The 13,891-nt window shown below is 38.7% G+C and overlaps 2 protein-coding genes across 3 annotated transcripts in view; both read right to left on the bottom strand.

Moving 5' to 3' along the window:
• arhgap21b (Rho GTPase activating protein 21b) overlaps positions 1-2,847 on the bottom strand; it is a 45,105-nt gene extending 42,258 nt beyond the window's left edge. For both annotated transcript variants that reach the window (XM_084058238.1, XM_084058239.1), the window contains exons 1-2: positions 2,640-2,847; positions 1,283-1,504 (exon numbers count right to left, since the gene is read on the bottom strand). In XM_084058238.1, coding sequence (XP_083914364.1) covers positions 1,283-1,357 — 75 coding nt within the window. In that variant the 5' untranslated portion in view covers positions 1,358-1,504; positions 2,640-2,847. The remainder of the gene's footprint in view (positions 1-1,282; positions 1,505-2,639) is intronic.
• Positions 2,848-6,101: 3,254 nt separating this feature from the next.
• Positions 6,102-13,891, bottom strand: part of prtfdc1b (phosphoribosyl transferase domain containing 1b) — an 8,120-nt gene continuing 330 nt past the window's right edge. Inside the window, exons 2-9 of the mRNA XM_084057203.1 lie at positions 13,733-13,839; positions 11,930-12,113; positions 11,282-11,347; positions 8,272-8,289; positions 7,352-7,434; positions 7,119-7,165; positions 6,890-6,966; positions 6,102-6,599 (exon numbers count right to left, since the gene is read on the bottom strand). Of these exons, the coding sequence (XP_083913329.1) occupies positions 6,552-6,599; positions 6,890-6,966; positions 7,119-7,165; positions 7,352-7,434; positions 8,272-8,289; positions 11,282-11,347; positions 11,930-12,113; positions 13,733-13,839 (630 nt within the window). The 3' untranslated portion in view covers positions 6,102-6,551. The remainder of the gene's footprint in view (positions 6,600-6,889; positions 6,967-7,118; positions 7,166-7,351; positions 7,435-8,271; positions 8,290-11,281; positions 11,348-11,929; positions 12,114-13,732; positions 13,840-13,891) is intronic.

Raw genomic sequence — 13,891 nt, 5'->3', positions numbered from 1 at the left:
AATCCTTAGCGTCATCAGCTCCAGAAACTCCCAGGGCTGGTGACTCCAGGGGGTTTTCCAGCTCCAAATTAGCACATGAATTAGCATGTGGGGTTGTCTGATTAAAGGGATACAAACTGCTAAAAGTAGGATGCCCACTGAGTGCATTAAGAGGCTATTCTCACATCCACAGACAGATTTATGATGCATTATTGCTATGACCTCCTGGGACGGGAAAGCAAGAGCAATAATAAAATCCTGCAATATCGGCTTATCGAGAAAAATGTCATGCGTTGTTAACAGGTCAATGGGGCAACTCCAGACAGTCTTGTTTGATTGCAACATAGCGATCAGCTATTTTTAGCCACTCTTGATCGGTCCAAAACTACGTTTACAAGTGCAAACAGAGAGCTGGTCGCATCTTATGCGCTCATTTCAACAGTGGCAGTGAATGAAATTGGTATACATTGTCCTTGTTGGCTATATAAGCTTTAACAGTATATGTTTTTAAAATATATGTCAGTTTGGTGTGTTCCAAGTATCCTCTGCGAAATGAGCCATAGACATATTCAAGAGGCAGGATTAGTGCATTGAGAGAGATGGCAGTGAGGGCACAAGGACCTTTACATCCCCTCATTTAGGTTCAGAGACAATGAATTGAGGTACTGAATATTAGATTTGAGAGGGGGTGAATTGGAGGTAATGACAGAAAGCTGCACATTCTATAAATAGGACTGACCTTCCATTTAACAGGAGTACAGACTAATAAGTCTACTAGTCTACACAAAGGTCTTCTTTCAGATGGCGTCCAACCTATTACATAGGAAAATTTCACATAAGCCCACATCGAAGCAGATCTTTAAGGAGGGGGGGGGGGTTGTCAAGCACTTGTCTATTGTCTTGTTTTCATCTACAATTCTCCACCTACTTCTATCACTGATTATATGCTTTAATGTAATCATCAAACACACAGCTTAGTACCCCATTCACTTGGGGTACTACTGGGATCTTCTGATGAAGTATTTCTATGGGGGGGATCTTTTAAAACCAAGCATATGGCTGAGCAGGACCAATCAAAACAACTTAAGCACTGGTGCAAAACAACGCGAGGAGGGTCATAACAACCAGACAGCTGAGACAGTGTCAAACAACCTGATACTTTTCCAGTGGTCTTTCTTTCACAGAGCAGTAATGGGATGAAGTCATTTGTGGCAGACAGTGGCTGTCCAAAAACACAAACTGACCATGATCTCAACTTCAACAAGAATCATCTAGGTACACAGATTAAATTCTATTGTTTTACCTCGCAGAAAGAACGTCTTGTTGTTTGCCTCTCATCTTCGCTGCAAGAGTGACCCCAACGTGATGCGGCCATCATTCAACTTCACATAAAATACTGCGCTCCCTAAACGCCCACATCGAAAATGATAGATCCAGTGGAAAGGACGAGATATTTCCAAGGGTTCACAGTACGTCTGTCCACTTCACAGCTCCCCTCTTGCTTGTGTTGTTCCCAATCCAGGTGCTTTGGAGAGACATAATCGTGTTAGTGTCACACACTTTTTATTTTGTATACAATTTCGGCATTTAGCAGATACTCTTATCCAGAGCGATTTACGGTACACAATAAGCAAGGTAATCTCATACATAGAATGCAGAGACTGTAATGCCCCACGAAACTAGGATCACATGTAAACCAAAAACCTAGCTTCAGTTCCAAAAATAATCTGTACATTATATTATAGATATAATCGATACACATAACCTATACACATTATGTAACTTCCTATGTGTGAAAGTCGAGAATTCAACATTATCTCCAGTTTAATAGAAATGTACTGTGTGTGCATTAATAACATCTTAATTACGTGTTAATTACGTCATATATGGCAAAAATAACGCAAAGTTGGTTTGAAATAAGCAGTGCTTAGGTCATAGAATATAACTTGCAGAAATAATAATAAGTTAGAATACTAGTCAACACACTAAGTTGACAAGTAAATAAATAAGTCAAGTTTGTTTACTTTTTCGAACACGTAGAGTAGAGAAAAACAGCAGACAGTTCTGTGTCTGTCACGCTGTTTCAATAACACACACTGACCATAGAATGGACGAACATACGGTAAACAGCATAATGTTAATGAATGGCTCGCAACAAGTGGACTGTTGCTTGGAGCTCAGATTAAATAGTAATCCCAACATCAAACATAAATTCGATTATTTGTTCAGTCGCCGACCGCTTGTAATTGAAAAATGAAACAGACGGCAATGATACGAGCCCCAGAAAGCAATAGTAAAAAGGTTTTTGTTATTTTGTTTTTTTTGGCCACATAACGCTCAACGCTGGGGTCGGTGGTCGTTCGTACCGTGCTGTTGTTCTCCTGCTCTAACGGACGACAATGGCCACAAAAGTAGAACATTGAAGGGTTTACCTCTTTAGTTTAGCGCGAAACTGGAAATAATACGAAAAAGTAGACGAGTAAAGTTAAGCGTAGTATACAAATTAACCGAGTTATGTAGCAGCATAACGATATATTTGAAGCTGGCGAAAGAAATAGCCACTACTACTAACTCAGTTTACAGCAACAGGCTGTTGGCTCTTGCTGATGGTGTTAGCATAGCATGCTAACACCCAGGCAGCGAGTTGGAACAAAGTTTACCTGTGTGGTTCCTAAGTGTCGTTACATTACGGACCGGAGCGGTAATGTTTGTCCATGGAAGCGGGTGAACCAAGTTAAATCCCAGCGTCGGTTTTCCAGAATAGTCCTTACTTCGTTGTCATAATGTTTAATCCCACATATCTTTGGGTCCAAACAGTTGTTGAACAACTATTCCAACTAGCCCACTCCTCTCCTCGGGGAGGTGCTCTGCTGCACGCGGCTGCTGATTGTAGCTGGAATTTGATTCCAGTGTTCCCGACACTATGGTAAGCCCGCCTCCCTATACAAGCTCGGCCAATCACAGTAGAGTTTGTATTTGTCAAAACCAATCAAATGTGTCAAAAAATCACAAGGAGATATATATATATATATATATATATATATATATATATATATATATATATATATATATATATATATATATATATATATATATATATATATATATATATATACATATATATATATACATATATATATACATATATATATATATATATATATATATATATATATATATATATGTGGTGTGTGTGTGTGTGTGTGTGTGTGTGTGTGTGTGTGTGTGTGTGTGTGTGTGTGTGTGTGTGTGTGTTTTCTCTTTATTGTGGTCTCCACTTCAAATAAAGTGAATAGAAAAGTAGCACATATACCTAGAACTGACTTTATTATTTTTGTTTAAAAAAGACAATAAATATAAATATGTATATATTTTCACACACACTAGGTTACTGACTATTAAAAGTTATTTCCAGAGTAGAGCAAGTATTTTGTCCTGTTATTATTACCACACAATCCAAATATCATCCACCTTCTTTTCATACACAACAACAAAAACAAGACTAAGTAGGCTGCGGCAGGCTAACACAAGAGTCACATGCCCTGGTTCAAAGTGGGGTCGAGGAAGTCTGACTCTGACATGTAGATGGCAGTGGATTTGGAATGTGAGTTCCCACTGTTTCACACTGTACAGTAACAGTCTTATGATGCAGTAGTCCATTAAAGGTAGGCCTACTGTAGGGTAAGTAATAAAAAACAGAAAATGAATGTTCAGGTCGGGATACCGATGTTATCCAATCAGGGGAGGAGAACCCACACAGGAATCGGATACAGGAAAAACAAGTGAAATTGGAAGTGATGACACAGAAATGAGCAGACAAGATTGAACCCGAAAAATTGGTACTCTTTCCTGATTGTCTGAAATGGGCAACCCACCTGAAAATGTATTTTCTGTTTAAGAACTGGAGAGAAGGGGAGACCCCTGTTACTGAACAAACAGCACATATTAGCTACTATCAGAATATAGAGCTTTAACTTTTATTTTACTTTTTTCGTAGCCCACACAACCTTTAACCCTCTCACAGCAGAACTTTCAAATTAAATCAACATTGATAGTCCTGTAACAACAGACACATGCGCACGCAAGCTTGTGCGCACACGCGCACACACACACACACACACACACCGAGGACTGGAGACTAAAGTTCTCAGATTCTCAGGGCCTTGACAAATGTCCCCTTTATTCCTTTCACAACATAAGGGGCCACCTGTTCTTGGGATTGGTGGCCTTTGGAGAGGTCACCCTAAAAAGACATTCACAAAGCAGTCCTGGCCTGCACAGCCATTTTTTTCAATGGTTCTACTATGCCTATCAGACATATCAACTTGATGGGTGTTAGGACATATTTCTGATGAACTTAACAGTGTGACTTTGGGAACAGGCTGTCAATTCAAAGTGTAAGCCTAGACTAGATCATATGACGGTTATATCCTACCCTTACATTCTTGGATAACTCTCAAAGGACATAATTTCACTCTTATAACGGTCACACCAACGATAATTCATTGAAGTTCCTGAACAGATTTCACAACCAGGTGTAACTTTTTTTTTTTTTAGGCCACTACTCAGACACTGGGGAGTCATATGTCAGGTGTACAAAGAGCCCAACTGCTCATACAACGGACTCTTGTTTGTTCCATTTATCTGTAATCATCTGCAGTTGACCCATTTTCTTTCTCTCAAGAATGTTTACAGAGAAGTCTTTCAACATAGGTTTGAAACCTTTTGCCAAGCTAATCTCCGAGACAACCATGCACCACATAACTAAAAGGCTCATTCGGTGTTCATGTTTGGAAGTTATTTACTTTACAGTTGATTCTCTTTTACATTAGATAATAAAATGTAAGCTTTTTACTGGCCCCAGACACAATGCTATGGGGTTTTCTTGCCCTGAGTGAGAGTCTATGGTCAAGGGTTCAATTGTGCACATGCATAGCCTATATTCTGTTGCTGCACATGCATTATGTTCTGTCGCTGCATGGTTCAGGACGAAGTAAATGTATCAGACAAATAACACAGTCTTACACAACAGTTATTGCTTTGGAAAATAATGACTGTTTCAAAAGCAAAGGTTTTGACCTCATTTGGTCTTCCTTGGGCTTTATGGTCAGGGGTGTCATTTTATTTCCTTTATGGACCCATAAAGCCATTTGAGACTGTAACAAACAGTTAAACAGAAGTAAACCTGCATGCCGATATAAAAATGCCAGTTACAAGTCAAAGAGAAATAAGATGGATGGATCAATGACTGTATGAATCATCTGCAATAAAATATAAATATATAAAAAAAGAAGAAGTAAACCTGCATACATTCACACTATTAGTCAAAACAAACGTCAGTGTTTTATTATTACTATTCTTAGTTTAAAGGAGTAGTTCACCCAAAAAATGACTATATTTCCTATAAATTACACACCTCATGAAGCATTGAATTCATGGAGATTCTTTAGTTTTTGTCGCAATGCTAAGCCAATAATTTGATGATAATAATAAAGACCCTAATGTATGGATACATTAGGGTCTTATTATTATATTGGCTTAGGATTGCGACAAAAACTAAAAGATCTCCATGGATTCAATGCTTCATGGGGTGTGTAATTGATAAGAAATAAGTCTTTTTTTGGGTGAACTACTCCTTTAATACATCTGTTATTTCTAGATGTAATAGACTGTTTGCCATACTGGAGCAATGACTTAAATTACTCAAAATGCAACCTGTAGCCTGATTTATACTTCACCATACAGTATGACGTTGTCGCACATCGAAAATAGCCTATCTACAAGCTCACAATAAGCTTGTAAATCGGCTATTAACGGTGCGTGACACCGTCGTACGATGGAGAATTACATGTGGAGTGCATGTGATGCTGAATTCGTTTTCTCTTTATTGTGGTCTCTACCTCAAATAAGTGAATAGAAAAGTAGCACACAATACCTAGAACTGACATTATCTTCGTAAAAAAGAGAAAAGAATCCTAAAAAAAACCCCAAAAAAAACAATAATGAAACCCCAAAAAATGGACACTCCATACCCTTTTATTTGCCTCTGACATGTAGAGCAGCAAAGGTGAGGTGACAGACACATAACAAATAAGACATTCAAAGGCCAAGTGGAGATCTATCATTCAATTTCCAACAGGAACAGTCATTTCCTAATAAAACGTGCATCCTCCCTTTCATCTTAAAAGCTGAGTTACTGTTTAGTTACTATATCATTCACTAATTTGACAAAAACTGTACATTCACACAATAAATGATATTAAAGTTATCTACACTGCATACATCAAGCAGTAGAACTGAAATGAAATATGATGTTAGATTTTAAACTAAGTAATGCAAAACAATGAAGCTTAATTCAGTTCTGTCAACACAAATGATGCAATTATTTGAACCTTAAAAAATATGACACAATGTTTTATTAAGATCACTACAAGGTCAATCGCTGGATAAGATGCAAGAGTCATGGAAGGTGGACAAAGGAATGTCATGAAACAATTAGATGAACCAGGATTTTTAATTGTAGTACTAGTGATAGTAATTGTCGAAGACATTTCAGAAGTCACCGTCTCCTCTTAGAGCTTATATTTCATCTTCCCGCTTTCACTGATAACACAGATATGCTGCAAGAGAAAAAGAACAAAGTAAAAATGTAAACTTTAGATCAGTACTGTACATACGGTAGATATTTATATCAGAAATGAAACTGACAAAGAACATTTCCTAAATGTGTTCTCTTTTAAAAATGTATCATTGAAGTCAGTCTATTGTACAAAGTTCTTTGGAGAATCCTGAGAAGATGATTCAATCCTTAATGTTTTTACATATATTCACCTTCAATAAACATGCCCACAGTCATTCTCACAACAAGATCATTGTATCTCAAAATAAGAAAGTAACTGTGACGACTTACGTTGAGATCTCTGAAATACTCATTGTAGTCTAAAGCGTATCCGACAACAAAGCGATTGGGTATCTCGAAACCAACATCTGAAAGAGAAAATATATACTGTCTGGAAGAAAGCAATTGTACACTGTCCTCTGACTCACTGGCCCACTAGTTTCAACCATTGTTTTTTTCTTTACTGAGATGGGAGAATGAGTCATTAAAAAAAGTTACATAAAAAAGAAAGGTTACATACAATCAGGAAGACAGGCTGAGCTATGTGGCACTCTCTTCACCAGTAATCTGAAGGGGGAAAAAGCCGGCATGTCAACTCATGTCAAACTCCTACCAGTGGTGTAGGACTAACAGAACAATATTCTCTATAACGGTACCAGTGTATCTAAAACCAGTGTCCATTCTTACTATCTGTCTAGACTGGAAGGAGGAAATTGTGTGACTCAGCTTGTTTTGTTTTCAGCAAACACTCACCCAGCTACTTTGATCAGTTTGGGCCTGAAGGCTTCCACATGCTTCAGGAGAGTCTTCATTGTCTTCCCTGTGTCTACAATGGCCTTCAAGGGACAGAAAGAATGAGTTCAGAGAGGGGACAGTTGTCAACATTCAAATACAGACCAGGGTAAACAGGTCCTGAGATGAAAGCGCGAACTTGACCACGCTGTTCACCAATTCCACAAAGGGGTTGTGTTTGTGTGATGGTCAATAAAATGGAAGTGAAAAAAGGGAAGACCAATTAGTGGATGTGCCAGCCCATTTAGCAAGTCAAAAAGCAATTAGTCTTACGAGTACATACTGCCATGCTCCTGCACATTAATATCCTGAGTGTCAGTTTAATTCTCATAGTTAAATTAACACTCAGGACTTTGCAGTGTGCCATTTGTTTATGAGTCTTTTATTATTACCATAATTGTTCTTACTTTACATCAATAAATATGGGCAATGTGGCAAATATAGGTTTACATACCATTTTACATAAAAAAAACTTGCCTAGATTGTCATTCTTCTGAAATAATCCACTGTTTGTTACAGCATATTGACTGATGTCTGGGAAGTAACCAAATCTGCTAAAATAAACTGCCCATTGTTAGACAGGAATAATATGATTTGTTTCACATTATGTTTGATTACACTGACTCTCATAGCAGGACACATTATTGAGCAAATAACAAAGTTTCTTATGTCAACTTCCTCAGACATCCCTGACAAAATGAAGCCAATTAAAATGGTCGAATCCAGGGATTTGCTCATGTAGTTTCCTACTTCAAATATCCTGCAGAGCAGAAAACTTAAGTTGCCTTGTCTTCTTGACCTGCATAAACATGCACGTATAGCATTGGGTCTATTCAAGTCAGAGAGAGAAAAAAGGGGAAGCAAAAACATGGATGACTCACCTCCACAATCAGTACATTCTGTTGATAGCATGTTGGAGAGAGAAGAGAGGGAGGATATCAAACAATGAATCTAAGCTTAGGAATGTGTAACAAGCCGTCTCTAATCAACACACAATACAAAGATAAAACTTACAGAAATACTCTACTGGGACTGTTGTTCAGAACTGAACAAGTGAAGAGATTCTACACTACAGCTAGATTAAAATAGTTGTAGAATATTAGACACTAATATAAATCCTTTACATTTCCCCCAGTTAACCGGTCCTGTACAGTAAATAAGCATATTAATTGCATTGATGACATCAACTGGATGTCCCAAAACAGCTGAACAAAGCAATACTGAGATCTTCATAGTAGGTGCTAAGGGTCAGAGACAGCAGATCAATTCACATTTTGTTCTCACTGTCTCTGAGACCCAGAGAGCAGGACAGAAAACTGACAGCTAGACAGCTTAGTTAGAAACTTCTGGTCTCTGTCCAACTCTGAAAAACAGGTCCATGCATTCATTTCCAACAGGTGAGATTACTGTAATGTCCTCTTCACTGGACTCCCCAAAAATACTCCATAGGATAGGTAGAGTCAATCTCATTCAAAATGCTGCAGCCAGAGTACTCACTGGGCCAAGAAGAGCTGAACACATTAGTCCTATATTTAGATCCCTTTATTGGCTACGCTGTAATATTGCATCAATTTCAAAGTACAACTTATTGTTTACAAGGCTCTAAGTGGTTTTGCTCCTGAATACATCTCTGATCTTCTAACTTATTATAGACAAATTAGACATTGGTCTCCTGTGCCTAGAATAGAGTCTAATAAACCTGGTGAATGTGCACTTAGTCATTATGGTCCTACCCTGTTGAACAAACTGCATGATGACCTTGTGATCGGCCACAACAGTGTTTTAAGACCTTCCTATTTTCTCAGGCATTTGGCCAATTTCTGTGTCTCTGTGTGTGTGTGTGTGTGTGTGTGTGTGTGTGTGTGTGTGTGTGTGTGTGTGTGTGTGTGTGTGTGTGTGTGTGTGTGTGTGTGTGTGTGTGTGTGTGTGTGTGTGTGTGTGTGCCCCCACACAGCACGCCTACATGCATGTGTGCGTGCGTTTGTGAATTGTTGTGGGGGTGGGGTAGATGTATGTACTTTCTTTTTTTTGTTCTTTAATGTGAAGTACATTCACTTTACTGTGCATAAATTATCCGATGGGTTAAAAGGGACATTTGAAAGATACAGATTTCCGTCCTGTGTAGCAACATTTACACAATTGAAAAACAACAAAACAAAACAAAAAGAAACATTACATCTGAGTGAGAATATTATCATCTGTAATGAATTTACTAAACTTCAGATGGAAGTGTTTTGAAAGGGCTGAAAACTGAGTCATACATAGTTGTGATCCACCTCCCAAGTCCATTAATGCAAAAAACATGTTTTCATTATATCACGCTGTCAGTGAGGCACAAGGAAATGAATGGCACAAGGAAATGAAAGCTGAGTACCTCATTTGAATAGGTGAAATGTTTGTCTAATAAGTCCAAAACAACTGGGCAGTAAAAGGATCTGAAGCCTTAAACTAAAACTTGGTCTACAAAAACAATTCTTAAATTGACCAATTCACTGTGGGGTCACTCCTTTTCAAACAACGCATGCATCCAGGCATGAAGACAATAAGATATGCTTTGTCTAGTCCTCATTATCTTTCCTGAGTATTCTTTAGAGTACAGTATCTCTACATGAATTACTTTAGAATGACCTATTTAGTCTCCACACAGAGAGGACAATCAACTGTAAATATATGTGAAGAACTCCATGGGCGTAGGCCTCAACCTTGTGTGATGTTTTCCACTTCACTCAATATGCTCACTTCCAGGACTGCACTGTGACATTCAGTTACCAGGGGATTACTACATTAGTTGTACATTACAGGAAGCCAGCCTTAAAATACTCAGTGAGAAAAGCAACAGGCAATGAGTCAGACTCCATACCTCATAACTCAGAAATAAATCTATGCCACGCCTGACTACAGAGTGCATCAGAGTTTACTCTGTGCATATGACTAAGTGTAATCACATCAGCTGATTGATATTTCTCTTCTTCCTGTTGGCCAATGAGAAGTGAGTAGTGTGTCCCTGCAGTGCATACGTATATTTATACAAACATGAGAGACACACAAACACACACACACACACACACACACACACACACACACACACACACACACACACACACACACACACACACACACACACACACACACACACACACACACACACACACACACACACACACACACACACACACACACAGACAGACAGACAGACAGACAGAGGCCTTAGATAAGGCACACTGTTGCAAGCTCATACAATTCAGAAGCTCCAGAACCATTTAAAAATAACTAATGTAAATAGACTTCAAATTTAACAGTTGAAAGCTGATTATTAATTGCTTTAGTATTTACACTGGTATATACAGTTAATACTTACAATTCCCATTTTGTTTACTTGTCAGAAGATAAAAAGGACAGCATATGCTATAGCTATAACTGGACTGTAAAGTTGTACAATCAAAATGTGTTTTCACTTGGATCATGATCATGAATTGTTCAGCCCTAAACAGTCAGCTTGGTTAACTTTAGGTTCTGACTTCTGCTGTATAAGTGGTGAACCAATTCCTCAAGAATGAGGGGAGTGTATTGTTTTGTTTTATTGCTTTATGTTGTTTCTTCATTGTATGCATTTACCATGAGCCAGAGGATATTTTGTTGTTGTGCTTCCTATTATAAGACTCTTATTTTTTTTTTAAAGAGAATGAATATGGGTCAATGTCAAATTCTAAGAAAGGCTGCCCTCTTGAGGAAGCTATTAGACATTACCTGACCTGTCTGCTCCGACAATGTTTTTCAAATTACAGATAGAGTTCATAACATCAGCTCATTCTCATTATCAGATATTGTCACTTATTTGACATTAAAAAAACAATTATTAAATTATTCTTTGAATAGATAATTAATATTTACCTTTCCACCCAAAAAAGATAAGTCCTCAGCTCCAACAATGTGGAGATCCTCTGTTGATTGGTCATTCTGCAAGAAACAGAAGAGAGCAAAGAAAGTTTCTCTTATTGCTGTTTGTATATGTCAACGTTTATGAATAAATGAATAAATACATGAATACGGTACACATATTCGTACCATTTGTATGAGAGAATTATAACAGTGACAATTCTGATCATAGGTTTCACTCTCTCTAATGTTATCTCCCCACCTTGTATAATTCTGTACTAAATCTAATCTAAAAACTAAAATCTTAATAGCAGATATACAAGCTCACAGCGCGCCACTTCGTGCCGCACTGCGAGCTTGTACATCTGCTATTTTTGAAAAATCTTTAAAGTGTGAGAACTACTGATTTAGAAGGCATTTGTAGAAGCGGCCTCGGGTCTTAATGGGTTCATTTGGGGGTCCTTGACATCGTAGCCATAGGAGAGGGCATAGTTGAGGCCACAAGGCTCATATTGTGATATTACGACAGCTCTAATTCAAGTCTCAATCCTCAGTCTCATGACTGAACCACCATGGATGATAATCAAGCATGAAACGAATCTATCGACTTTGTCTCGCATCGGTCAGTCAGCCGTGAAGTCTGTTTAGTAGCCAGGGTCTCACCAGGTAGCTCTTGAGTCGTATGAAGTGAACCCTCATGGGGATCGATTGGTTGGAATTGCGACTCAGTGCTTTGATCCCCTCCACCAGGTCGGCACAGAACTGGTAGCCTCCTTTTAGCACGCACAGCACCACTATGTCATGATCACCCAGGTCATCCATGATATTCCTAGCAAGACGTTCAGTCCTGTAAATAGTAGAGTGTGAGAAAACATAGACACGCTTATGTTTTGTGATACTGCATCAGTGCAGTGCCCGCCGTCGAGTAGTTCGGACACAGTTGTCCAGAAATGCCGATCCAACCAATATGCCCTTATATGGACATTCCAATATACGTGCATATACTGATGACATCAGGGACAAGGACTGACAGATAAAAAGGGACAAGGACTGACAGATACAGAGATTTCCATATATGGGCATAAAAGGGACAGAGGTAGACAGATAGATACAGAGACCTCCATATATGGGTACAAAAGGGACAAAAGGGACAGACAGGTACAACGGGTATTCTTACAAAGCCCCTGACACTATGAGTCAGACATATTGGGTCATATAGGTGTGAGGGCCACATAGCGGCCCGAACTCTAGTATATTCAAATTGGCTTAAGGGAGGACCGGCCGGCGGGCCGGCTGACCACGGCGTCACGCTCATGTCACTATGTTTCAGCCATAACCATATAAGGAGTTCCCAATGCAGCTACGCCCAACTATGTAGTGTTTTGTCTATCCTCAATGTGTCGTCATGGCACCAGGCGCAAACAAATCAGTCAGCTCCATTTATGGGCATAAAAGGGACAAGGACTGACAGATACAGAGATCCGGTTGTCCTGGCAACTGTTAATTATTTTTGCACAGAACAACAGTACCCCCACCCCCCAAAAAACAACACATGGCACTCAGTTTGCACACTTATATAGCACTCAAATGACCAAAATGAAAATAATCTCTCAAGCTATTTTTTTTTTTTACAAATATGTACAAACATAGTAGTCATGTTATGTACATGTATTCTTGTCAATACAAATGTCAATCAATCAATCAAACCTTTTCATGTTAAGGACCCCATCTGAAAATATTTTGAGCCAGGGACCCCTATACAAGATTTAGGTTGTTGAAATATTGTTAAAATATTGCACATTTGTCAACAGGTTTTTGGAAAATAGTAGATCGACAAGCTCTCAACACATTGAGATGATGAGAGCTTCCAGCTGGTTAAAGTGGTTAAACTGATTGATATACAGTATATTAACACATTTTGGGGACCCCACCGGAACGCAAGGGTTACAGGATAGGTGGGCACTAGGGACATCTCTAGGCAGTAGACAGCTCATGTAAAATTGGCCATTTTGTCCAAAATGTTAAAAAATAAAATATTTAAAAAAAGGTAAAGTAAAGTATACATGATGTGAACATCCTTAAACATTCGACAATTAAGGTCTAATATTTCTACTATTGCTACAAATTGCTACAAAACCTGCATCCAGTCATTTTGGGGCATAAACAAGAAGTTGAAGGCCTACTGTAAGTCTAATAATGATGTACCATGCATGTTCACATACTTTTCATTACTTAAGACCATTAAAAAAAATACATTTTTGACAAAATAGCCAAATTTATATCGAGGTGCCCAGATGTCCCTAGTGCCCACCTATCCTGTATCCCCCTCCCTCAAGGACCCATGGGGTCCCCTACCCGGACCCCACTTTGAGAACCACTGAGTATAAGAGTGAAGGACATTACGTTCCATGCGCATAGTATGGTAGTAGTATGGTAGTTGTAGTAGTACTACTAGGCTACAGGTACCTGTCCATGATGACTCCATGTGGGATGTAGACACACTCTAAATCCCCAGCGTAGTGAGCAGGATAGTTGAACAGGTCTAAACAGTAGCCTGGCCAGTCATCTTTGATCTAGGAGGAAAGGGATGTGTAAATGTTATCGATGCAATATATGATGCTCTAA

Source organism: Gymnoscopelus microlampas (genome assembly GCF_963454915.1).
Source record: "Gymnoscopelus microlampas genome assembly, chromosome: 5".
NCBI classification, from domain to species: domain Eukaryota; kingdom Metazoa; phylum Chordata; class Actinopteri; order Myctophiformes; family Myctophidae; genus Gymnoscopelus; species Gymnoscopelus microlampas.
Note: the sequence above shows the minus strand (reverse complement) of the source record. Positions and strands in the feature narration are given on the sequence as shown.